Source organism: Anolis carolinensis, chromosome 4 (assembly GCF_035594765.1).
Source record: "Anolis carolinensis isolate JA03-04 chromosome 4, rAnoCar3.1.pri, whole genome shotgun sequence".
NCBI classification, from domain to species: Eukaryota; Metazoa; Chordata; class Lepidosauria; order Squamata; family Dactyloidae; genus Anolis; species Anolis carolinensis.
Genome location: NC_085844.1, coordinates 199077310 through 199104829, shown reverse-complemented (window position 1 = coordinate 199104829; position 27520 = coordinate 199077310). Strand labels below are relative to the sequence as shown.

The following is a 27520-nucleotide window of genomic DNA, read 5'->3' as shown; positions in this document are numbered from 1 at the left end:
CTCTCACAAGTGAGAAAGAAGGAATGATTTCAAATAAATTACCAGATATGGCATAACACATATTGATACTCTGACTGAAAACTATTCAACACCAGGTGTATTTAAAGGAAGGTAGGTAAAATAGTCCATACTTTTTTAAAAAGTGGACATAAATTGATGCAAACATATTGAAAAATGGGTGCAAACATGAGCAAAAAGTAAAAAAGGAATATGGAAAACCAAAGTGATAGATACCTTGGTATTTACTAGGATTATTGCACTTAGGGTTATTTATTCATTTGGCTTTTTAAATACTGTTATAAGTAAAAATTGCAATGGAAACAATTACAAACGGAAAAATACTGCAACATTTCCTTTTGATCTCCCCGACTTAAAAGGGGATCAACTTCCACTTTTTGTGCATTCACAAGAATGCATGATAGGGTTTAGTCTCACAGAAGAGCCTTCTGCATACATAGCAAGGCAATGCAAACCTATATCAGAAAATCTTAGATTAGGAATGGAAAACTTTTAGACACACACAATGGGTCGATTGCAGTTTTGCAAGCATTCCTTCATTTTTGGTATTGTAGTGGTGTGCAATGTTTTTTTGTATATGAGATGAATACATCTTTAGTGGCATGCATATTTGCTCAGAAGCAAATGTATTTAGGACTGCAATCTCAGCCCAAGACTTTTTTTTCAGAATCAGAATTGATTTCATAGTCTTTTTATCCACAAATCTACTTCTTCTTCTCTGCCTCCAACCAAACATTATCTATAATTATGGCAATCCTTTCAATTAATAATGCTTAACATGTATAGTTCATTCAAGGTTATAAAATACAAATGTATGGCAGTATCAGTATTGTTCATATTGCAGATAAAAAAACCCTTATTCTGGAGAAGAGTGGCTAATCAGAAAGCACCCAGTGATCTGATGGCAGATGCACAGTAAGAATTTTCTGATTTAGAATTCAGCCATGGGAGTCATGTGATGATGAGAGCTGCAGTCCAGAAAATAAACATTCTTTAGTTCTGCTTACACTAACCTTCTCTACTTATGACCAATAGATGCTGATGATTTACTTTCTGCTCACCCCTAGCTTAAAACACCAATACAGTATAAAACCTGGACTACGTTTTTATTCATATTTGAAAAGTTGCCATACACATGTAAATGTAACAAAAAGAATATGCTTTAATGAATGAGAAGTAATACAAACTATAAAACAAATATACACATAAATATATATATACATAAATACACATGCACACCCATACACAAAAGTAATTTCAAAGGGCTATGATCATACATAAATGTATTTTATATTTTGAAGCACTTTTTTACAGGTTATTAGTCTGTATGGCTAAATTCCAGAGTGACACTCATGAAACAAGGCCAACTTGTAATAGGGGCAGTCCTTACCATTCATCGCGTCACAAATATTATCTGTCAGATTCATACAATTGAGAAAAATACATGGGAAATGCATTAATGCCTCACTAGTCTAACCTCCCCTCCACATAGAAATAGAAATTTGGAAAAAAGTGAAGAGCCTCTGGGATCAGCAAGTCTATTTCTGTCCCATTTGTGCATTACATACTGGACAAAGGATTGTTTTATTGGCACAGCCTCTGTGCAAAGTGATCACAAGACTTAGACTCTTGAAATATGCCAGACGTCACACTAGAATACAACAAAGGTATATCTTTTTGCTTTTTCCAGAATGATTATTTAGAGGCTGTATATGTTGATCTAAAATGCATCCCACTAAAGATCATTTATATACTGCACAAATGTCTAATTCTCGCATATTTCTAGTTAAGAGCCTGTACCTATCACAACTATACAGGTGCTGTGATCTGTGACTCTCCATTTTGTAGGGAGAGCACCTGACCTTCTATGCACCCTCATTCAGTTTACTCACAGCCGCAACTCTATTTGGCCTTTCAAGCAAACAATAAGGGAAATTGTGCAAAAACTAATATGAAAGGGCGCCATTTCAGTATGCTCATTATAAAGTGGGCTAAATCCAGTTATTAGTCCTAACTACAGCAGACCCATTGGATCAATGGAAATTACATGTGTTGATTTACCACATTCCTATTAGTTCAGTTGGTGCACATACTTGGGTTTAACATTTGGATTTCAGCCATTGTATCTGGCTGAATCCAAAAATAAACCAGTAAGGTAAATCAACTTCACAATACAGATGAGATTCCAAAATTAGGAGACTATGCCAACTACAGAGTCTAATTGTTAATCAAGTATCTCCTGGTTTACAGGTCAAGCCTTTGAGTCACTTCCTTTGCAATCCCCAACCCCAAAAGGAACAATTCGACAGTCCAGCACAAATGTCAGTATTTAGCTGTTTGTTTTATTGTTGCTCTTTTTAAAATAAAATAAAATAAATCTGGGCCTCAAAAATTACAGTCGGAATCCTTTATACATTATGTTGCTATATAACTATAGGAGATATGTGAATTTCAGTCCAACCACCCAAATGCCTGTTTACATGTCAGCAGCTACTGTGGACAATGGGGTCTGACAAACATTCCTGATCCCTCCTGCAAGTGAGCTCTGGGGTAACAGGAAGAAACATGACCCCAGTCTCAATTTCCTCTAGTGCCACTGGTTGCTTTACAGTGGACCATCAGCCAGCTGCTTCTTGAATGATAGGTGAACAGACAGATCCCTATCAATTGTAGAAGCTATTTCCCAATAAGTGAAGACTGAAAGATGTTCATGGTCCTGATGCATCTCCTAAATTAGGGGCATTCAGGGATGGTGAATGCAAAGCAATCAAGAATCTGTAAGTCAGGTTACGCATTCATATCTGCTATATAGGATTTTGGCCTGCAATTTTTGGACTACAGTTCCCAGAATACCCTTTCTCCAGCCAGTTTGGTTATGGTTATAGAATTCTGGGAGTTTCAGTCCACAAAAATAACCGCACAGCAGTCCAACCACATTATCACACCAGAGCTTTAAAGCAGGTAGTCCTGTATTTCTACTGCCAACAGAATTCTGGGAATGTAGTTTAGGATGGGGCCTTTTGAATTATCAGCTACAGAGGTCATCGTCTTTCAAAATTACATTTCCCAGAATTGTGCAGGCAGCTAGAATGTGGGGCTGCCTGCTTTAAAGCCCTAGTGTGATAGCATCATCATATTGGTGAAGGAGCCACTTCCTTCTCTTTTCAGTGCTCAAGACCAGTGCAGCTGAACCAATGACTGGGGAAACAGAGCTGCCCCTTGACTATTTTTGCATGGCATCAAAAGCCGCCAGCAAAGGGAGAAGCATGTGTTGCCTTGCGTAAGTATGCTGGCAGAGATTTAGAGCTCTGCCAGATTCAAGCAGAAGCTTGGCTACTATCTGTATAATTTCATGCAACAAAGCAAGTGTCCTTTTTGGCACATGTTTGTTACAGATTCCATGTTTTCTTTTGAGAGAATGCAGAACAGTAAACATACTGCAGAGTAAGTGTCATACAATAGCTCATATATTAGGTTTGGATAGGGGAAGCCCAAGGTTTACATCCCTGCACAGCTATGAAGGCTGTTGGGTGACTTGACACAAGTCTCTCCCTTTAGCATCCTGGAAAGAGTTGCTGTCAAGCTAAAGTGCTTCTCTGAGCTTCTCATGTAGGCTGAAGGCAGCTAGAACAGAAGGAAGGGCTAGAAACAAAAGCATTCAGCCCTAACAGCAGTTTCTGCTATTAGATAGACATTACAATCAGAACATCCCATGGATGTGTGGTAGAACATAAGAGTGCCACAAGACTAACCTTCTTGGGAAAATTTAGAGATACCTTTCTTGACTCTAAAAATGGAAATCCTTGTTTTTCTTTGTCCCATTTTAAGTGGAAATGTGAATGAATTAGATGGAATTCAATGTACAAAGCATTCCCTTGTTTATATTTACTACATATTCCTAGATGTATGGAATTTTACAAGTGTACTTTCAATTAGCACCCAATCTATTTCTAGGCAAAATTCAAAGTGATTATTATGACCCTTAAAACCCTATCAAGCTTAGTCTGGGCTATGGATATAATTCTTCATTAAGTTTTTTTCATGAAGATAATAACAAATAATTTCAGATTTTTTTCTTCTTGGTGTGAGAAAATCTTCAAAACTACAGTTTTCAAAGGCTATGCATAATTTAGAACTTACTATACAATGCATAAATATTATACTCAGTACTTCACATTAGAACTTCAGCAATCACAGAGTTGATTACTCCCAGATTATGGTGTTTGTTTTTGCCTCTGTTGCTGCCATATATCATTTTTAACATGGGACTTAGTGGGTTTTGATAGGAGGAAAATCAAACTAGCAGGGCTGGTCACCTTTTCATTCTCCTGTTCACACGTATGGACAGGAGGGAGAAGGGATGGGATGAGCATGTGTGTTTGTTCACCAATTCATTTGCACAAGGGATAGAGGGGAAGGGGATGGGATGGGTGTGTGTTAATATGGTATATGGAGCCCATTTTTTCCAATTTTTATTGGGGTTCTGCAGCTTTAATTTCTGCAAAAATGGATGGCCAATTGTATATCTTACGATACAATCCCACCACCGTCCCAGTTATGGATGGTGAGGTCAGGAAAGAGGGCCTTCTCAACACCTATCTCTAAGCTCTGGTGCCCCCATTCTAAGGAGGCCCACTCCTCACTGTTTTTCATCAGCAGGTGAAGACTAATTCCAAAAGCCTTTAAAATGACATTTTTAAAGAAAAGGCTTGTAGGAAAGAAAGTTAACACTTTAAATTGTACAGTTTTTAAACAGCCTTTTATCTTTTTAAGTGTATGTGTTAAATTGTTTTAATAGTGCTTTAACGGTGCTAACAGTTTAATTCTATTTAATGTTAATCTTCTGTATGTTTTTAACTATTATAATCATTTTGATTTATTAGCCATCATATGTTCCAGTTCTAAGGAAAAAATGATGGTGGTGGTGGTGGGGATGGTGATGGAACAACAACAATGGCACAGAAACTTTGTCTTGACGAAATATCAACATTTGGTACTGATATATAGAACTAACTCCGGTTTTTAAAAAGCAACAACCACATAAACTTCTTTTTCTCCTGAAGTTAATTTTTCCATGACACCAAAGCCATAAACTGGCATTATAGTATGAATGACATTACAGTATGCTTAAGATGTTCTCTCGTTCACATAGTACTGGCTAACCTGTCTGCCACACAAACATATAACAGCAACTGATGAAACCAGAAGTCACAGGCACGTAAGATGCTAGAAAACAATCCAATCCTTTAAGGCAAGATCCCCTTAAGATTCTAATCCAGTATGTTATGAGGCTTATATACAACTAATATTACCACACCCTACTCCATTTTCATTTAAAGTCTATTCTGGGCAAGACCTTTTTGTCTGAAAGGAGCCATAGTATAATACTGAAGGCCTAGCTTTTAATAACCAGAAAGTACAGGACACTTAAAGGCAAATTATATATTACAATTGAAGATATCACTAATGCTCTTACTGGACAACAGCCTATGCCTTTCACTGTTGGCTAGTTGTGTGCCTTCAAGCTGTTTCTGATTTATGACAACCCTAAGGTGAATCTATCGGAGAGAGTTTGCAAGTTTTGTTCAGGGAGGATTTGCCTTCTTCTAAGACTAAGAAAATAGGTTTCCATGGCCGCATAGGAATTAAAACTGTAGTCCAGTGTGCAAAACACTGAGTCACACTGGCTCTTATGTACTTTTACAATAGTGTAGTTCAGGGGTCCTCAAACTTTTAAAGCAGAGGGCCGGTCCACAATCCTTCAGACTGTGGAGGGGCCAAATTATCATTTGGGGAAAAATACAAACAAATTCCTATGCACACTGCACATGTCTTATTTGTAGTGCAAAACAACAACAACAATGAAAGAACAATACAATATTTAAAAATGAAAACAATTGTAACCAACATAAACCTATCAGGATTTCAATGGGAAGCGTGGGCCTGCTTCTGGCCAATGAGATAGTCAGGTTAATTAGGATTGTTGTTGTTGTTGTGTGCCTTCAAGTCATTTCAGACTTTGGGCGAGCCTAAGTCTAAAATTATTTATTTATTCATTTACTACATTTATTTATTACATTTATATCCCGCCCTTCTCACCCCAAAGGGGACTCAGAGCAGCTGAATGTACATACAATATATTGTATTATTAGCACAGCACAATATTAGCATTATATATTACTATATTGAACTATACCACTATACTGTAATATTATATGTAATATATATCATATAATTAATATTATTACATGGTATTATTAATATTATATTGTATAACATTGTAATATTTTTATCAATATTATATGTATATACAATATATTATATTATTTAAAATGATATAAAATATATTATAAAACTGAGGGCAGGGGCCAGATAAATGACCTTGGAGGGCCGCATCCGGCCCCCGGGCCTTAGTTTGGGGACCCCTGGTGTAGTTAATTAACTATCTGCCTAAATAACCTTAATGCACCAGAAGCTCAGCAGGGTCAGACCATGTTTATCTGAATAGAAGGCAATGGTGTCAGGTGGTATGGGCTACATTTCAAAAGAAGGATCTGACCAAAACACCATTGAGTATGAGTATTCCTTGCCTACGAAAACCCTATGAAATCCACAGGGTCTCCAGAAATCAGCAGATGACTTGAAGGCACACACACACAATTATCCATCAACCTAGTTATGTTGGATCCAATGGTTGTTTAACTGCTTATACAACAGGCACTCTAGGTCATCAGCTCATCTATCTGTTAGGCTTCCCAGCAATCCAATCAACATCTAGTAGTTATGAAAACTATGAAAAAAGAGCACCAATTATGATGGCTATGTAATAAATCAAGTATTAGAAGGAATCAGGATGTTTCTCAGTACCAGTTTGGAAGTGGGAGAGTGCCATTGTCTTTGACTGAAATCCAATTGTTAGTTCTATCAGAGAAGTCCTAAGTATTGATTTCTGAATTCCCTTTCTAGCAACTGGGCTGAAGTTCTCAGGACTTTTCTCCTGCACTAGTCTATATTCCCAGTAAAGTCCCTATTCTAATTGAGTATTAGATGATAATTTCCAGTTTATGGACTTAGTTACCAGGGAATAGAATACTGGAATATTTAAAACTTTTCTGATCTAGCATGGCTGGATTTTAATATTTTGCAGGCAATAACCATAATCTTTCTATTTCATAATAGGATGCCCAGACTAGTATTATAAGGGGCAGAGGTAGGGGTAAAGGTACTGGAAGCTGAGACTATCCCTTCCTTATTCTGTCATTATGTGGATGTAAAACATACTGATGAAGATCAAGCATATAGACATATCATTCTGCAATAAACATTAACAATTAAAGTGGGGACTTGAGCGAGTGTAGGGAGTAGTGTAAATCTGTCAGCCAGCATTCTTACACTTTATTCAGGTGTTCAATGGAGCTGAAACCTAATTTTGAGAATGATCTATAGAAGTGGTTCTCAACCAGATGGAATGGCATTTCAACAGTGGATAAAACTCCTTCTCAGATAGGGATGTAAATAGTCTCTTATTTAATTCTGACATATGAGATCAAAATAATCCAGAAGCTTCCTCACCATTAAACAAGATTAGAAGAATTTGTGAACATGTAGCTATTTTCTTGGCAGTTCAGGACATTTTGCGCAAAGCATTAATTTGTATAAAAGCACTGTTTTATATAACATTTTGTACAAAGTGTTTGCAGAAGTGCTGCATCATGGATGTAAAACTTTATGATGTAATAAAGTGGATAATATAGTGGATATAGCAAACAACCTTATTAGAATATTGCAGTGATGTATATTTGGGCATTATGAAAGATGTCCTATTGTGCCACACTTTGGAATCATGAAAGGTGGGGATATATTTCTGGCTGGGTGCAAGGCATCCATGCCTTTCCATTGCTCTGTGTTCTAGACTACTAGTGCCTTTTAGGATTTATTTGTGGAGAGCATTTCTTCCCTCTCTTTCATTGCCATTTCATAAGGGCATCTTGCCATTCAAAGTATCTTACTGTTGTAATCACTTCTAAACTGTGCAATACCAACTTGGTTTGTATAAATTCCCAACACAATACCAGCCATTGTTTTTTTGCAGGGATTTGTGTGTATGTGCACCTTCAAGTTACATGTCAACTTATCAACGAATATGTTTTTGTGCAAAATATATTTAGCCTAATTGCAATGTTTTTGTACATATGAATTTTTCACAAAGTCCAAATATTTGACAATCACATAAATATTCTCATAACATGTCAAAGCACTATTTCATACCAAGCACAGGAAAATAGGAAACACTCTTTTATATTCATACTCTCAGATCCCCATCATATCCCTGAAACCTGGGTAGATGATAACCGCATGTCTATCGGGTAGATCCACTGGGGTTTCTTCAGTAACTTTTTGGAGTCTACTATGTTCAGATGTGAGAATCTACATGAGATGGGAAAGTAAAGTTCTCCAGTTCATTACCACTCTCTTTTTGTGTAGAGCTCTTTTACTGCATACAGGGCCACCCAGATAAAACTGGGTGCACAAGAACAAAGGCATCCTCCAGGATCTGCCTGTGGTTCTCTGATGACTCCAGATAATGTTGCTGTGTATCTGCCTATAGGACATAATCAAATGTTTCTCTCCTATCCTCTGCTTTCCATTATCCACTAAATGGTTGTATCTATCAGGTTTGCACAAACAAGAGGTTTCAATATAGTAGGGATTACTAGGATTCAGCCTGGATAGATTTTTAGCCATTTCCTTCAGCCAATCCGGCTTCTTCGGTGGTTTTTTATTGCCCGTAATGGCAAGAGGCCAGCCATCATGGATTCCCATCCAAAACAGTACCACATGGCAGCCTATCTCTTCCTCCTCTATTCGGCACCACAGTTTAATCTTTTATTTTTCTTTATTTTCTTGATTCTTTTTATTTAGTGGGACTGACTGGGACTTGGGGATGTGCAGGGACGGTGAGTGGGGTGGCATTTGGGGGCTTCGGGGAATCACCCTTTTAACTTTTTTTCTCCTTCACTTCCTCTTCTTCAAATACTTCTAAAACATAATAATTATTATTACTATTCCTAGCAAACAAAAAGGAAACCCTCATTCTCTGAAAACTACTACCACCTAGTTTCCTATCCTCTAGAGTAGAAAGTAGAAACAGCCTTAAGGATGCATTAAACCCAGAGATTGAAGCATGCCCACTCAATACAAGACCTGCAGTAGAGAAAAAGGAGGGTTTTTAAAAGGAAGCCCAGGGAGATAGCTCTTTCTTCCCTGGGAAGTGGAAAGCCTACTTAAATGCCTTGGAAAGCTGTGTCCGGGGAGAGAGTGCACATGCATGCAACCTGTCTCCTCTAGAGTAGAAAGAAACAGCTTTAACAAAGCATTAAATCCGGTCTCCTCTAGAGACAGAAGGAAAAGGATCACAGAAAGAGTAACTCTAATGCTTTTAATCCAAGTCTTAATGAAGGATATGGAAGGGGACCTGTGGGAAGTCCCCCCCCCCACACACACACACAATGGGCCGGATAGGGTGCTTCTTAACCCCATTGTTGACACCAAGTCTCCCTTGAAGGAAAAAAGGAAAGGGTCCCAGGAATGGAAAGGGGAGCCTCGTCAGTTCCCCACTGATGCCAATGAGCCAGATCTAGCCAGAGTTTTCAGCTATGGGCCAAAAACGGCTACCCACCCGTTTTTGGGAGTTGTGTGAAAACAAATATGGGGGTCTACCAGTATCCGGCCAGCAGAAACAGATTGAGGTTTAGCAGAAATGCACAAGCCTAGGATCATTGCATGGGGGGAGTGGTGAATTGAATTCCCCTTTCCATAACAAACTCCAAAAGATACCTGCTAGTTTTTCCTATGTTGCGATGCTAACAGGATCCCTGTTGCTTGTCCCTTCAAAACTCGAAGGGTGGGTGGGGAAGAAAACCTGAAGGGAATGAACCAAGTTAAGAGTTGTTGATTTTTTCGGGGGGGGGGGGGGGGCTGTGGAGAGGAAAAATTAGTTTTGTGTCTATTGGAACAGCACAGAAATAAAATTATAAGCAATATGTACAGGTAGCAGTAGTTATATTATAAGGCAACTGAAATTTTTTTTGTATTCTCCAATGAGCCATTGGTTTCACCCTTTTGCCAACCCATTTCACAATGTTCCATTTTCTTCTGCTGTTTGGGGCTGGGAGAGGACTGCCAGTCTCCATGGGCTTTGTGAGCTTCAATCACTTGCCTTGAAAGGAGATGATTTGGTTAAAACTGCCACTCCGTAGGTTCCCTTGTACTCTGAAAACCAAAGTCTCTGTTTCAGTAACTGGCTGTAGCTGGAATGATATAGAACATGGTCATCACTCTGAAAACCTTCCTCTACAAGATACTGTATTTAGTCTGGTTTGGTTTATTTAAAAAAAGGAAAAATAAAGATCAAGTTCTTGAAGTCTTGATTACATTTGCACATGGCTTTGTAAGGCAGAAGAATCTACTGAATACAGTAATATGAGAATCCTGTTTCCACATTTCTTATGGAATTCACCCTTTTGTTTATTCAGTTTAAAAAAATCTTTGATTGGCTAAAGACTCAAATACTGTATGAAATGTTCTTATTTTCTAAAAAAACAAAAACAAAGAAAACATATTATTTTCCTTTTGAGTTCTTTTTTTATCAGCCACTCTGTGCAGTGCATCAGTTGTGGTAGAGATTTATAGTAGAAATGTGTAGTCCTAATGGTCAACGCTTGACTCACTCCAGCTAGATGAGTAGCCCTCCAGTAGCCTTCCATCTTGGTGGCTGCCATCAGAGCTCCAGTGAGCCAATTAGGGCAAACATTATTAGTGAGTGAGTCAGGGCAACTGCTGTCTGTGTTATTGGATGGGCTGCAGAATTTTTCACCATCATGCTTGTGCCTGCAAGAAAGAAATAGCTGCACTAAGTTACAAAAACATCAGGGGAGACAAAGATATTTATTTTCAATAATTAGGAGATTTGGGAGTTCCGGATGCATTTGCTATCCACTTACCTTTGTGCAGCAGTTGTAGGCTTTTCAGAACTTGGAAATAAGTAGTTAAAATTGATTTTTTACCCACGTTGTTAGCCTTTTCTACAGTGAATTTATGATTAATTGTTGTGATCTTTAAAATGCCAGTAACAGTTAAGAATCAGTGTGTTTGTATAACTACATTTGCACCAGCACAGCAGGAGGAGAAGTGGATGTGACAATAAACAGGACAGTAAAAGCCATCTCCACCAAATGATAAGCTGTCCTGCCAGCTCTGAATCATAGAGCTGAAAAAAACCACAATTCCTTCTCCACATATACATATGTTGCACCCACTACACAAGAATAATACGACCATCAATCCACGAAACACACTACTGGGAAGCTAACTCTTCTGGGAAAGAGGGCATGTAGGAACAATCAATGTTTAAGTGGTAAAATGGTTTAAACCTCTTATCTCTTTCAATGACCTAATTTACAAAGTGCATAAGGGAAGTGTGTGGGTTTGCATCTGTAGCCTTTGGCCACCCAGCAAACATGTGGGCACTGGGGTCACAAATGCTATTCATTCTTAATCCAAAGTGTAGTACCTAAACTGTTATTGATCATCCAAGAAATGCAGGGGAAGGGGGAAGATCTGGTACAGCACTCATCATTTTTCAAACGAAGGCACAAAACAAGTCAAACAATGAGGAGAGTATAAATTAGCTTGTCTTTAAGGTAACAGATCCTGCTCTCTTGAAACTGTCTGCTGGAATACAGGTGAAAAGGATGGAAAAAGAGAAGACCATACGCACCACTGTTTCTCAGGATGCGCACCTCTGCTGGAACTCCATCTCCGCCAGGACCTGTTGTTCTGATTTGCACCACAGCATGAGTTGAGTCTTCTGGGACTGGGATCTCAATCCAATTATTGCTGATTTTGTACAGGATAGGAGCTGAATGCAAGTCAGGCTGGTACAGCATCTATGGACAACAGCATTTTGAGCTTACTATGGATATTGTCCCCACTAATTCATGCCTATTTTTAAACACCCTCCTTCTAAAAGCTCAAACTGGTCATAAATATTTTCAGGTAAAGTGCCAGAGGTTTTGGACAAATAAGTAGACATGGGTTTTTAGCCTCTAAGATAGCTTGAGAAAATACAGTGCTGCCCAACAGAGGCAAAATAGATTTGGTCCAGAACGTGATCTAAAACAAATGCACCCATTCTCCTTCCATCAGATAAACAACCCAGAGTTAATTATCCAGGGCTACTATATTTTACTGACTGGCTATATTGCATGTCCAAAGCTAAAAACCTCTCAGCCAGATGAAGTACTTGTTACCTTATAGCCAGTAACAGCAGACTCATCTGCCTTGGCAACCACAGGATCCCACTTGATGCTCACACTGGAGCTGGAAAACTTCCAGGAGATGTTGTCAGGTGGCCTTCTTGGTGCTAGAAAAGGCAATGGGTAAAGACATATGCTGAGCCAACTGGCAGCAAGCTAAAGGACTGTGAGATAATCTGGGAAGGTGGAAAATTAATCCTGCAGTTTTTTTTCTACCTGTTACTCTTTGTAGGCAATCTGTAGATTTATCAATTGTTATTACCTCCATGGACAATATTGATTTGTGTCTCTGTGGTGAAAAGGACAAAAAGCCTTTACAGCAGAGAAGCAGAATTTGTGACTTGATCCATTTATTTAATTGATGTATGTTTTATTTATATTCTGCCGTTTCTGTAAGGAGATCAAAGCTTCCTGCTTTTTTCTCATAAAATCTCCAAAACAAAAGTTCTCTGCCCACTGAAGGTACCTGTTGCATATTCAGGGATCCACCCTTCCTCCCCCATGCCACAATTCATCACATTCAGCAGGTGTCCTGCATTCTCTCACAATGCAGGAGAGGCCCTATTTCATGCTTCAAAAAGTGGCTTCAACTCATAAGAAATCAACCATAGCTACAAAACATACTATCAAGGCACACGCAGGGCAGGTTGACAACTTTCCCTTAATCTACTGCTACTTACGGGGCTTTGTTGTTGTGAAACTTGTGGGATTGCTGGCTGGCCCAGTCCCTGCTCGGTTGTAAGCTCTGACCGCCACGTGATACTTCGTGTTAGGGTGAAGATCTGTCACATGTGCTGAGCTGACAAGGCCTGCTGTCCTCACTCTGTCAGCGGCCTCTTCTTTGTCACCATGCTTCCAGTATCGGATCTGAAGGCAATAATGCAAAAGGATCTGAATTTGTCCGGTACTGAAGTGCAGTAAGACCCTAATAATTGCAGAACTCACACCTGCAGTTTCACTTACTCGTGTCTGGGGAAAAATGGAATTTGCTAGGTCCTTCAGCTGATGTTATCACTGAGTCTCTCTGGAGGACAAAGTAAATTCCAAGACAGGCTACTTTGTAAGGATGTCTAGGTGCTCCAGGTATGCTGGGATGGAAAGTCAGATAATTTAATGGCATTCACTTATAGCTAAGGTTTCAGGAAACCATGGTCCAACTAGAAACATGGTATCCCCAGTGGGTACAGGACTCTTACTGTATATTTTTTAAGTCAGTATTAGATTATTTCCTAGGAACAGCCTTTACTGACAGTTTCACAATAGGGGCCTCCTTGAAACAGCTTCACAAGTTGATATGATTTTATCCAGACTAAACCTCCTTTCTGAGTCAGTGAGTTGGGGTTCAGAACCTGAAGGTCCAGTCCTTCCCACCACTTACCTCATATCCCAGGAGGACTCCGTTCATATCATGGTCTTCCACAGAATTCCAAGTGATATCCATTTCTGTAGCCATAACACTATTTACTGTAATGTTGGAGGGAGCGACTCTTGGTTCTGTCAAAGTAAAACAACAATTTACTATGTAGTGTGTTTTTGTGGGGGTGGGGCGGGGGGGGGGGGTCAACCTGCAATTGTAAGCAACTTATCTTCAGTTTGGAAATATCTATTAGGCAAAAATCAAGAGCAAGACATAGAGGACAATGCCACACATTAGCTCAATTTTGGTATCATTGAAAAACTAAAAGAATGGAATTTAAGTACACTTGAGCAATATTCTGTATAACATGGTTTTAGCTTACCTTCTTCTGCAGAGTGTACAATAGACACCAGGCTTTCAGGTCCTTCTCCCTTCTTGTTGAAGGCCTTGATCTTCACTTCAAATGGTGTATAAGGTGCAATGCTCTCATTGCGATACACATAATGTAGTGATTCTGCACCTAGCACAGTTGCAGTTTTCCAGACCTGAGTGCCTTCTTTTCGGAAAGTAAGGTTATATCCAAAGCCATCTCCATTTTGGTACTCCCGTTGCATTGGCTGAGATATAAGTCAAGACCAGGATGAAGAGAAGTGGTTCAAATTCCATCAAACAAAACAGAAAACACCAACAACATTAGCCTGGGTTTAAGATTTAACCCTGGCTATGCACATGCTATGCACTTATATCTTACAACAGTCACACATATGCCAGGTCAGAAGAACAAGATAATAATTTGTTTTCAGTAGTAGATTTAACAATAATATTCACACAGAATATCAAGAGTCATTTTGAGACTAAATAATAATAACATAAAACTGTTCAATATTCAAACATACAGTTCATGGAACTTTCTTATTGCCATGTTATCCAAGTGAATATGACAGCAAGCATAGACTTGCCTTGTTCGTCATAATCAACATGAAGTTACTACTTAAAAACAGCTTGTCAGTGGCAAGCAAACCTACACATTCTGAAGAACTCACTGGTGGAGTCCAACCATGTTTCTGAATCCCCACATCTGGCACCAGGTTTAGGACTGTTACAGAAGAGGACACCGCAGATATTTCAGTAAATTGGTTAGACATATATTGCATTTTTCTAAAAGCCATTACACATCCAATGGAAGAAAGCCTATAGCTACATACATACAAAAGTCAAATTAACTAGTCTCCAGATGTTCACGATGGTTCCTAGAATCTTCTATCCTTTAAAACAAACTGCAAGGCCTCTGAACTATTTTTAAAGGTATTGGGTTTGTTGTTTTAAATAAGCTTTCTAACAACTCGAGCTGGTTCTGTAGCTCAGTACAGTCCACAGGTGATTCCAGTTTGCCTACTCTTTTCCTAGCCTTTCACTGGAACATAGGGATATTTATTGTATGTGTGAATACCTACAATTTCTACATTATTTTATGCATATGGAAATTATCTGACCAGGGTACTGATGACCATTCATATAGTTTCAAGGACCCATATTAACTCAAATATGTCTTTATTGCCAAATTGGAATGGAAGAGGCATCATTCTTCTTTCTCACATGACTGTTTTGCTTATTTGCTTGTTCCTAGGAGAAACACATTGGTCTTGCTGTTATTAACTATTTCACTATAATCTGCATACCGTCCAATTGATGATCAGTTCTCCAGGTGCTCCTCCTCCCCCATTGAGCCCAGATGGTGCAACGGTGGGAGCTGTTGTTTTTTCGAGTGAGAAGGACAGAATGTTTGTTAAATCAGAAAGCCAAGCAAAACTGAAATAACAGCACTAAAGAAACAAAACAGCAGTTCTGTCATGAGGAAGGCTAAAAAGTTGCTTATTAATGCATGTATTCAGATAAATCTTCTTATTTTTAAATGTAATTATCAACCAGAATGTTCTGTCAGCAACTTATTTACATAAACACCATAATTATATAGGCAGGTTGTGTCTCCAAGCCCAATCCCAACCATCCTAATTACCAGCAGCAACCATTGCAATTGACATGGGCCTGTTTGCCTATAAATCAGGAAACAGCTGATTGATATTTTCACCCTAATTCCCATAAGCAATGACAGCCAGAAGTAGGGTCCCCTGTTACAATTTGCCATTGCATCGGAGATTACTCACAGGAGGGGAAGTGGAAACATCAGTCAGCTGCTTCCTGATAACCAGGGGAACAGACCACTATGGCTCACGATGGCTGCTGTCTGGTAAGTGAGGACCGAGGGACTTTCATAGTCTCCATATATTCCCCAAATTAGTCAAAAATGTGTATGATGCACGTTAAGGTTACACATTTATTAACTCCCTTCATGGATCTCAGCCATCAATTTTTAAATATTTCTGTTATCTTTAAAGGAATCCAAGAAAAAAATGCAATAAAAAGAATATTGGAATAAACACTTTAGGCTATTTACAGAAATACTCTAGTTCTCATGACAATGTGAAAGCTATGAAAAGTTTATGCTAATAAGCAATTGATGCTGGGATGTAGTGGAACCAGAGTAGAATATCTAGAGGATGTTATTTAATTCAGATAATTTTCACAACATTATGCAGTTGATTCCAGAAGTTTTTCCTCTTTAATTAAAGAGATGTACTCACCAGCTTCTTTGGTGCGGATTTTTGCAGATGGCATGCTAGGCTCTCCAACACCAAGGATGTTGCTGGCCAGGACCCGAAATTCATAATCCATCCATGGAATAAGATTGCCTACTTGGGCTGTCTCTGAATTACCTTCAATATTTGCAGGATCTATAACCCAAAAACACAAGAATAGAACAAATAGAGCAAGCAGCAGTAAAAGGAGAGATGTGCAGCTTAATACTGGAGCATGCTGAGTCTGGCCCACTGCCGCCAAGACACTTACTGGTGCGCGCTTGCTTCCAATGGGAGAAGATAGGTGTGCGGACCTGGATGACATATTTGGCTATCGGACTGTGGTTATCAAAGCCTCGACTCCAGCTCAGTTGCACTGTGGTGTCCTTGATGTCTGTGACTACCAGTCCCCCAGGAGGCCCTGGTGGCCCTACCAAACCAAAAGAGCAAAATCAGAAATAACAACACAATCTGACTTTATGACTTGAATTTTGTTGCTTAAATCTGAGTTATGTGATATTCTAAAAAAATGAGATACACACACACACACACACATCCTACCAAGTATTACAGGATCCCAGGGCAGTATATAGAAATGACAGTAAATTTAAGCAGTTTAAAATGATTTGCAAATAAAAGGTCTTGAAGCCAAGTCCTATGAGAAGCAGTTTAGGGAGCTGGGTATGTTTAGCCTGGAGAGGAGATTAAGAAGGGACACGATAGCCATGTTTAAATATTTCAAAAGATGTCATTACTGAGGAGGCGGCAGGCTTGTTTTTTCCTGTTCCAGAAAGTAGGACACGAAGCAACAAATTCAAACTGGAGGAGAAGAGATTCCACCTAAATATTAGGAAGTATTTCCTGATGGTAAGAGCTGTTTGACAGTCGAAAATGCTGCCTCCGAGTGTGGTAAAGTCATCTTTGTTGGAAGGCTGTATTGCTCTGTGTCTCTGTTCAGCCGTCATTTCTGCAATTCTATGATTTGATCAAGAATACCCAGGTACTTTGTATGCATAGGGTTGCAGTGGAAATTGTGACCTGAACAGTGTGCTTTATTTCCAAGATTCTAGCATCTACGTATACACAGTTTGCCAATTTACTTTATAGATTATAACAGGGGTGGAAATCCTATAGTCCATTGGCACATCCAACCTTAATATTACTTTTTAGGCTGAAAAAAACCACAAAGCAAAACAAAAAGAGAACCATCGCTATGAGTAGCAATCCTCCTAATCAAGATGCAGTCACCAGTTCTGTAAAATTATTTTTTTACAAAATAAAGTTGGAAAAGGGCTTGTGAACCTTTCAGTTTTCATTTTGTTTCTTTTGTTTAAAAAAAACCCCTAACAACTTGGGTGTCTGGTGTGGTTGCTAGGGCTTCCTGAGGTTGGAAAATTGCCTCCTGGAACACAAGAGCTTGCCTTTTTCTGTTTTTAGGAGTTGGACTTGAACTGGGTCATTATGGGAATAGAAGTACTGTTTCCATCCATGGAAGGTCCCAACATCCAGTGGAGGCTCCAATAAGAAGGCAGGGATATGATCTTTCTCAGCACTCCTTTTCTTTGCATCATTGCTCAGGCTGCTCTGAAGGTTCCACAGCTCCTTGGATTAGCTTTTCATGGAGCCTCAAGAGGAAGGATGAATCATGAAGATACTTTCAGCATGAGTACTGCTAAGTACTATTCTGGATCTGACTCACCACACTTATACTCTCTTTTAAGATAAATTGTAGATAATATAATAATATAACAGTAAAAACACAATGAAATATCCAAGTCAAACATACACAAAAAATCAAACAGATACAAAAAAGCAAAGGAAGGAAGGAAGGAAGGAAGGAAGGAAGGAAGGAAGGAAGGAAGGAAGGAAGGAAGGAAGGGAGGAGGAATTTACCTCTTACAACTAGGGTGGCTGATTCAGAAGCACTGTCCACCACAGTCTGGGCTGTGCAAGTATATCGGCCAGCATGTTTCAACTGAGCATTCAAGACCATAAGGTCTCCAATATTTTCTTTCTAGAAAAAGGAAGCAAGAACTAAAGTCAGAATCATAGAATCATAGAGTTGGAAGAGACCTCATGGGCCATCTAGTCCAACCCCCTGCCAAGAAGCAGAAAAAGCACATTCAAAGCACTCCTGACAGATGGCCATTGAGCCTCTGCTTAAAAGCCTCCAAAGAAGGAGCCTCCACCACATTCCGGGGCAAAGAGTTCCACTGTCGAACAGCTCTCACAGTGAGGAAGTTCTTCCTGATGTTCAGGTGGAATCTCCTTTCCTGTAGTTTGAAGCCGGTGTTCCGTGTCCTAGTCTCCAGGGCAGCAGAAAACAAGCTTGCTCTCTCCTTCCTATGACTTCCCCTCACATATTTATACATGGCTATCATGTCTCCTCTCAGCCTTCTTTTCTGCAGGCTAAACATGCCCAGCTCTCTAAGCCGCTCCTCATAGGGCTTGTTCTCTAGATCCTTGATCATTTTAGTTGCCCTCCTCTGGACACTTTCCAGTTTGTCAACATCTCCCTTCAATTGAGGTGCCCAGAATTGGATACAGTATTCCAGGTGTGGTCTGCCCAAGGCAGAATAGAGGGGTTGCATGACTTCCCAGGATCTAGACACTATACTCCTATTTATGCAGGCCAAAATCCCGTTGGCTTTTTTTGTCACTGCATCACACTGTAGGCTCATATTTAACTTGTTGTCCATGAGGACTCCAAGATTTTTTCACATGTACTGCTGTCGAGCCAGGCATGTCCCATTCTGTATTTTTGCATTTCATTTTTTCTGCCTAAGTGGAGTATCTTGCATTTGTCCCTGTTGAACTTCATTTTGGTAGTTTCGGCCCATCTCTCTAATCTGTTGTTTTGAATTCTGTCCCTGTCTTCTGGAGTGTTGGCTACCCCTCCCAGTTTGGTGTCATCTGTAAACTTGATGATCATGCCTTCTAACCCTTAATCTAAGTCATTAATAAAGATGTTGAACAGAACTGGCCCAGGACGGAACCCTGTGGCACTCCACTTGTTTCCAGGATGAAGAGGAAGCACTGGTGAGCACCCTTTGGGTTCGTTTGCTTAACCAATTACAGATCCACCTAACCGTAGTTTTGCCTAGTCCACATTTGGACTAGTCAAGCTGACTCACAATCTACATGTTTAAAAGATGAGGCAAGCCACGAAAATCACAGTTGTGTTTGTCTTAACTTGAAGAGATAGATATTAGAGAAGAAGATCTAGACACAGAAGAGTCCTGGGTTCTCCACACATCATGATCACTTCCAGGAGATCATAGGATGGCATGGAATTTGAAATACTCACTGTACTAGCTCGCTTGTAGTGGCCTTCAGACTTGCTAATGTCAATGAGTAAGTCATCCAGACACCAAGTAAATGTGAGATCCATTGTTGGGTCATGAGAAGCATGGCACTTCAAAGTAATGTTCTCACCAACATTAATATCAGCACTGGATGGTGCAAGAGTGATTTTAGTGGCATCTGCAAAATAGAGGTGGGATAATTCTTAGGGATTGTTTATGGTTACTACATACCATTAACAAAATTCCTTAATGGTATCTATGTCCTTGTTTGGATATAGACATATATTATCTGCTCATTCTATACTAGTCACCTTTGAGACTGGATAGAGAAGATTTTGTTTTAATTATTTCGCAATGAACAAATTACATTATCTCTTTTTGCTGTTTTACTTTCCAGGAGAAAATATTGGCAAAATTGGTTACCAATTATTCCATTATGTTTGGCCCCAGAAAAAAGAAAGTGTTCCTTACCTCGAACTGACAAGGTTCCTGTGCTGTTTGCTTTGCCCATGAAATTCTCAGCAAAGCAGGTGTACTTCCCCTCATCTGACTTGCTAATGTTCCGGATGATCAAAGTGCCACTTGGAGTAATAGTGATTCTGAAGTGTAGAGAAAATGCCCACCAGGAAAGAGTCAAAAATAGAACTGTGGTAAGCACAGGGCTCTGGGTAGAACTACTGGACATATAACATTGGATCGCTCACAAATTATGATGTAATTCCTTCATTCCAACTCAAATAAGCCTACAATCAATCAAATATTCCCATATTTTGGCTTATCATTCAGCAATTGATTCAACAAGTCTACTTTAGCTTGGGCTAATCAAAAGGATTCCCATCTATATCAAACAAGTTTGGCAAACTTGTCAAAGACAACCTGTCATAGAATATTGGCCTTAATCCATGAGAAGACAGTCCTTCAGGTTATGATGAACTGCAGCTAGCATCACTGCCATGCTTACCACTGGAATTCTTCAGAAAAAGCAAGGATGACTGGAGGGTGACAATGAGATCACTTAACAATGTCTCCTGCAAGATATGATCCCTGATTCACTTTTATTCTCATCTGATTTGTGGACTTCACTGACACCAACTACAAAGATAGGCCCTGATCTTGAAGGTATCTAGAAAACATCAAAGAAGGGTCTAGTTTTGGGAGGGTGAGGAGCTTGTGGTTCTTTCTGATGCTGCTAGATTAGATCTATTACTTCTTTCCATTGCCCACAATAGTTCTCCCAAAACATCTGAAAATCTCATTATGTCTCCCAAACATCTCCAGGAGTGGGAGTTCACTTTTCAAATAGGCTGAAGCCTCTCTTCACATTTTTGGCATAATATATGTTGAAAATCAGAAGTAGTCATTTCCAGCTTTCTCTCCACTTTCTCTTGAAGTGCCTTGAGGGTCATAGGATACCTCAGTTTCCCACCTCTATTATAATTGACTATAGCAAAACCATACCAGAAGACAAATCTTTTCTGAAGAAGTGATCCTAAAGATGCCCATTTCAAGAGAGTCCTAAAGATCACAGTGGTATAAACTTCCAATAAACACACATAGAGTCAGAACGAACATACACTAAGGCCCCATCTACACTGACCATTTAATGATGTTTCAAATCAATACGGAAGAATGTGGTTTCATTGTAAAGATGAACATGGACTTTACATGACCTGTTCGAAGACTTGAGGATTCTGGATGAATGGATTTTAATCTTGGACATTCTTAAAATTGTATATAATGTGATTTTATTTTGTAATGGTACCTGTTTTATATGAACTGTTGTTTTGTAGATTGATTTATATGAATTGTTGTTTTTACATTGTTTTTAGGCATTGAACTTTTGCCTATTTACTGTAAGCCGCTTTGAGTCTCCTCGGAGAGAAAGGCGGGGTAAAAGTGATGTAAATAAATAAATAAATAAATAAATGATTACATAAGAAATCCTGGAACCAGTTTGAGGCCAAGAAGGTGATTACACTAACCACAGAGCACTGATGTACATTAAGGACTTTCTTTTGTGCAGTTTTTCAGGTATTTGTTGTCTGGCCACTGCAAGTTGAAGCTTTCTTTGAACTGCATTAAATGGTCAGTTTAGATATGGCCTAAAACACCCTTTCCCTCATAATCTTAAAACTATCCAGAACCCAGTACAATGACCAGAGCAAGAAGGAATACCTGCTTAAAGCTTTTTACTCATCTAGAAAAAGAACGGGTGTGCATACCTGGAACCATTATTTAGAAGCTCGGTTCCTTTGGTCCAGATTATATTAGCCTTTGGGGCAGCTTTTGGTTGGCAATGGATTATAATTTCTCCACCTCGAGCTGCTGGTATCAGTCGCCTCACAGGGTTTAACCGAAAATCAGGAGCAAAGGCTAAAGAGAAAAAGAAAAGAATTATGAGAGAGCTTTAATAAACGTTCAGTCATGGGAAATGGTAAAGTTGCCTGATTCTAAAAGTGATTCAAAATATAGGATTTGAAATTTTACTCAGATGTAGGATTTATTTTAAAAAATTGTTAAATATTTGCTTGTTTACCTGAGCAGCTCTGGGTATTTAAATTATTATGGTATTTATTCATCCCTGACTAGGTAGAAGTGACCCTAAATAAAATGATTTTTAAACATTTTTCTTTATTATGAAGTAACATAATACAATAATAAATACATTTTTATTTATACCCCACCCCCTCTCTCCAAAGGGACTCAGGGTGGCCTACAACAAGTAATAATACAAAAATATGAGCAGCACATGACAAACAATAATAACAATAACAATTATCATTTAGTGCAATTTAAAATACCATAAGTATAAATATATAACAATTTAAAAGCTATTTGTCCTGTAAAAACAATCTGAAATCAATCGAAGTATATCTCATCATTTAACCAACCATTCCTGTTATCAAGCTATCCAGCAGTTATAATTACCATGGTAAGAGAGTCTTACTTAATTTTATTATTTTAGAAAATCTGGAGGATTCTTTTTAAAGAATACCTTACTATGAGTAATTTAGACTAGGTATATCCTATTATGCATCATAGTAGGATTTATATCTGAGTGATTATAATCAGGACTGTGTAGCACAAAAATCTCTGCTTTCAAAGAAAAAGATTTAGTTCCATATTTGGAGAAATAATCCGGTGTCTAAATTATACATTCCATATAATGTTCATATATTTAGAACTCACCTTGTACATACAATTCAGCACTTGCATAAGTGCTGCCATGTTTATTCTCTCCTACACACTGATACATTCCAGAGTCATCCATTGTTAACTTGAAAATCCTCAAATCTCCACCATTCACTTCAATCCGATTCTGTGCAAACAAGTGGATTAGGTAGTTAAACGGGAATATTGCATTTAAGAATTAGATATTCAGACGTGGTGTCACTGGCATGTTCTTGAACATACTCTTGTCTTTTGGTCATATTCTGCATCTGCTGACAGTCATTCTGTGGGTGACTTTGTGTGTATACACAATACAATGACTGAAGTAGTGGTAACCTCTAAGGAAAGTAATGGTGATGGTCTTTTATCCCAAAACAGATTATTTTTACTAAGAAAACAGTATATAAAAAATGAATACGTCAAGAAGAATATTTCAATTTTGCGTATACTACTGCATACATGTTTGCACACAAGTAAGTAAGTAAACTTTCATTACGGTCAATGACCAGCTCATTGTTTGCACACAAATATCACATACAGCACATCTACATTGTACACTGAGTGGAATTTGACACAGCTTTAACTGCCGCCACAGAGAAGAAAGTGTTTTTCAGGTAGCTTCGATGGTGCTACTTGCACTTTCCTCTCCATTTCGCCATATGATGGAGGAAAGGGTCATGGGGTAACATGTGTTGCTGCCCTTTCTCCCATATGATGGGGACATGACACCAATACACCTTGTCCTGTCGCCACCCTATAACAGGGGAATAAGGGAGGGTGTGGGGCACCACGTCCCAGCCCCAGGTGCCATGTGAAGAGGTCTTAAATTCAATGAGACTTACTTCTGAGTTGTTGTGCAAAGATCTGTGAGAAAATGTGGAAGATAATAAGGAGAAACTCATCAAAAGGTGTGCCTTACCAAAAACCTCTTTTAAGGGAGTGTATTGATCACTGTTTCAGTATGCTTTTGTTCTCTTCTTGTAATTTTGTTTGCAATTTGCTAAAAAAAACAATGAATTGCACACAGCGCACAATTTCTTTTAAAATTGTATTTCTCTTGTCTGAAGGTCAACCACGGTTGCTGTACTCAAAAACTATTCCTTTCTGTCTCTTCACTCTTGAAATAGCAATTCTATGGACAGATTCAGAGAACCATATCTTGATTTATGAAATCAAGAAAGCATAGGAAGAAGGTTTGTAGGTGTAAGTGCAGCTCCTACATATGAGCCAGAAAAACAGCCCAGCAAATCTTGAATTAACTATTAGTTGTTGTTTGCCTTCAAGTCCTTTCCAACTCTCGGTGATCCCAAGACAAACCTATCATAAGGGGGTTTTTTTTGGCAAGATTTCTTAGAGGAGATTTTCCAATCATCTGTAGCTTCCTGTTTAATCTTAACTGGGAATTGCTTCGGAAAACAATATTAAGCTACTTTATCTGAAGTGGTTTAATATCCTGCTTTGTTCCAAATCCTATTAATTTTGCATATTTGATGAAGCAGGCAACAGTTATAGTGAACAAAAAGCTTTCTGGTTTGACTCAAGCAGGAGGGGAAGAGAAAGGTTTTCTGGATATGCTACGGTGGTGCAAACAAGCTCTCTGACTATACTAGCTGAGTCCCTTATAGGAAATGCTTGGGGGGGGGGACAAGAAGAGTATTGGATCCCCCCTGCCCAGGGGTTTGGAATACCTGTATTTGCACATATTTGTATAATGAAATATCTTAGAAATAGGGCCAAGGTCTAAACACAAAATTTATTGATGGTTCACATGCATCTTATATACACAGGGCTGTCCAAACTTTTAGCTTCCCTGGGACACAGAGGAAAAAGAAAAAGAATTGTTCGGGGCCACATATAAAATATGCAATCACTAATGTTAAATGACAAGCAAAAACAAAACAAAAAACAAAACAAAAAACACCAACAACCATCAATGTATAATTTTCTTGATATTTACCACCACAGATAAGCTTTAAAAAGCCTTCCATAATAATCCTAACTAGGCACCATCCTTTTCAGAGGGTCTTTTTAAATAGTTGAGAAACCCTGAATTGTTTGCAATTATGATGAGAATTGTGGATGACACTCTGATATTGTAGACATCACATACTCTGATTATTTCATTGTATTCTGTTGTCAAAGTTTGCACTTGAGAAACAAAACATTGAGTCTCCCGCCCAAATTTGTTCAAAATGTTTACGTAAGTTTACAGTTTTGTGTTGGGCCACATTTACAGGCATTCTGAGCCTCATATGCCCCATTGTGGCCATCCCTGTTTTGGAACCTGAAACTTTATTCTAGCATTAATGCTACTAGAGAATTACTTGCACCTTTTATTCTAAAAGACAGATCTATGTATAGCTATATAATAAAAACACTCCTGGTTTCAGCCTATTTAAAATAATGGTTTTTACATTGTTAAGAGCTACCCAACCTAACTAACAATCAGGAAAAAGAACGAGGAAGGAGAGAAGCAATAGAATACGGAAAGCTACAGAAGTGGCTTGATTATATTACCCCCGTATTTAGCAGGTGAAGCAAAAGGGAAATAAAATATAAATGTCACTTGTCAAGCAATGACAAATGGGGCACCTGTGAAGTCAATGGCCGTCCATTCCGTAGCCATCTTATGGTAGGCCTGGGCTTCCCAGCTGCAGCACAACTCCAGTGGAGGTCTGCTCCAATGTCAGCTTCTTTGTCCGAAATGACCTTCAGCCATTCCGGTTGAGCTACAAAAGGACATAGAGATCAGTACAATGCTCCACGCAAAAGCAGTAATTTAGTGTAATACATAACCCAGCCACAATCAGGACAATGCAAGAATGTACCTGTGTTTTTAAGTAGAATTTACCTAAACTCACAGATTTCTTCAGATGGAAGATGAAAAACATATAATTAAAAAAAATAACAGTGGGGAAAACCAAAACTAATAGATTCATCTATCCAGGTCTACAGCTTTGAGTGTTTAACTCGTAAGGGCATAGATCTAGTTGACAATGATCTCAACCAGGTTTATTGATGCTGAATTTTGATTCTCTCTCTCTTTATGACAAAATCATCTTTAACAACTATATAGGAGATAAATCCAATATGGTTATTCCCATATTGGGTGGGAATAGCTAACTATTTTGAATTTTGCCAGTACAAATGAGGAAGAGTTCCACTTTGGACAACAAAAAGGCAAATGACTGTCTTTCTAGTCAGCATTGGAAATCACTGATGTTTTAAAAATGTGGATGAAAACAAAACCCTCATGTTCTTCCATTCTTAGCCATAAGACATTTCACTTCTAAAATGTTGATAAAAGCATGTCTTTAAAATGGCTATGGAATGATGCTTGATCCAGCTCTCCGGCATGATAGGCATTTTACTCTGAATACAAGTCTTTGGTTCAATCAGACTTGCCTCATCCCTATATCAAGCTCACTTGTTAACACTTGCTCTTTGGTTTACTGTTTCATCTTCTTCTTTCCATCTTTTCTATGCATTATATCAGACGTAAGAAAAAATATGCATTGTTCCAAGTCTCCATTTCCATGTGGATCAATTCCCAATACTTGGATGCTCAGTTTTAGGACAACGAGTCCCAAACCTGGGACCTCAGCCTCAAAAGCCCCAAACAGCAGGTCCGACAAAATCTGGGGACCCAAGTTTGAACATCCCTCCTCTAACCAAAACAGGTATGGACATTTGTGGTTTCCTGGACAGAAGCCCTAAGTATTTGAAGGATGGACAAATAATTATCAAAATAGCAAGCTGTGTCTTGCACAGAAACTTGCTAGGCTGCTTTACCTTGAATTATGATGCGACCTCGATAGGTGTCTTTTCCTTGGATGTTCTCAGCCTCACACTCATAAGTGCCTTCATCCTCAAAGCTGACCTCTTTAAACTCCAGGAGAGGTTCTGTTGTAATCCACCTGGAAGATTGACCACCATCCAACTTCCTCCATCTTATTTGAGGGACAGGGCTAGATTACAAAAGAAAATCTATATGAAATTACACTGCAGTCTTCAAGGGCAATAGAATTACTATTACTTTGAAAAAGTTAGGATTGCGAACTGGATTGTAGAATGAGGGATTCTAGGAGATGTAGTCAAGAAAGCATTTTTATCTAGCCATGGCTAGATATTGAGCACAGCTCCTTTTCCTTAAATTTCCCCCCAATGTGAGCAGCATCTTGCATTATTTAAAACATCCTAATGTTCCCCTTTGTCTTATTACTTAACTGTCTTATTTCCTACTATCTCTCTCAACCCAGAGTTTAATTAACAAATAATTAATTGACTCACTAAAGGTCAAGTTATGTCTGTAAATCACTTGCTTTGACTAAATGATTTCCATTCTCCATTCCCAATCTGGGACTTTGGGATGTATTTTAAATTACTAATTATTTGGTATAATCTCCAAACACATTCAGAATCATTCTTATTTATTATTTCACCATTCCAGGTAAAAATTACCAGCACTAAAAACAGTTTTGAATTAATCAAGCCATGGTAAACTCTAAGTCAAATCTGCTGACATTTATTACCCAATAATCAAAAGTAAGCATAATATTGAAAAAAAACATATTCAGATTATTAATTTTTAGTTCATGTAACAGGCAAATGCAGCACAGTTTGCTAACTCAAACCAACTAGTTATCAAAGGCTTTCATGGCTGGAATCACTGGGTTGCTGTGAGTATTCCGAGCTGTATAGCCATGTTCCAGAAGC

At 38.7% G+C, this 27520-nt stretch overlaps 1 protein-coding gene across 8 annotated transcripts in view; it reads right to left on the bottom strand.

Moving 5' to 3' along the window:
* Positions 1–1107: 1107 nt before the first annotated feature.
* The window catches only part of cntn2 (contactin 2), an 84891-nt gene continuing 58478 nt past the window's right edge, over positions 1108–27520 (bottom strand). For all 8 annotated transcript variants that reach the window (XM_062978561.1, XM_062978564.1, XM_062978562.1 and 5 more), the window contains 16 exons: positions 26597–26772; positions 25397–25533; positions 22823–22952; positions 21856–22006; positions 20105–20232; positions 19636–19811; positions 18222–18342; positions 16600–16758; positions 16335–16484; positions 15372–15442; positions 14075–14309; positions 13714–13829; positions 13016–13202; positions 12330–12442; positions 11798–11966; positions 1108–10908 (listed from right to left, as the gene is read on the bottom strand). In XM_062978561.1, the coding sequence (XP_062834631.1) occupies positions 10799–10908; positions 11798–11966; positions 12330–12442; positions 13016–13202; positions 13714–13829; positions 14075–14309; positions 15372–15442; positions 16335–16484; positions 16600–16758; positions 18222–18342; positions 19636–19811; positions 20105–20232; positions 21856–22006; positions 22823–22952; positions 25397–25533; positions 26597–26772 (2329 nt within the window). In that variant the 3' untranslated portion in view covers positions 1108–10798. The remainder of the gene's footprint in view (positions 10909–11797; positions 11967–12329; positions 12443–13015; positions 13203–13713; positions 13830–14074; positions 14310–15371; positions 15443–16334; positions 16485–16599; positions 16759–18221; positions 18343–19635; positions 19812–20104; positions 20233–21855; positions 22007–22822; positions 22953–25396; positions 25534–26596; positions 26773–27520) is intronic.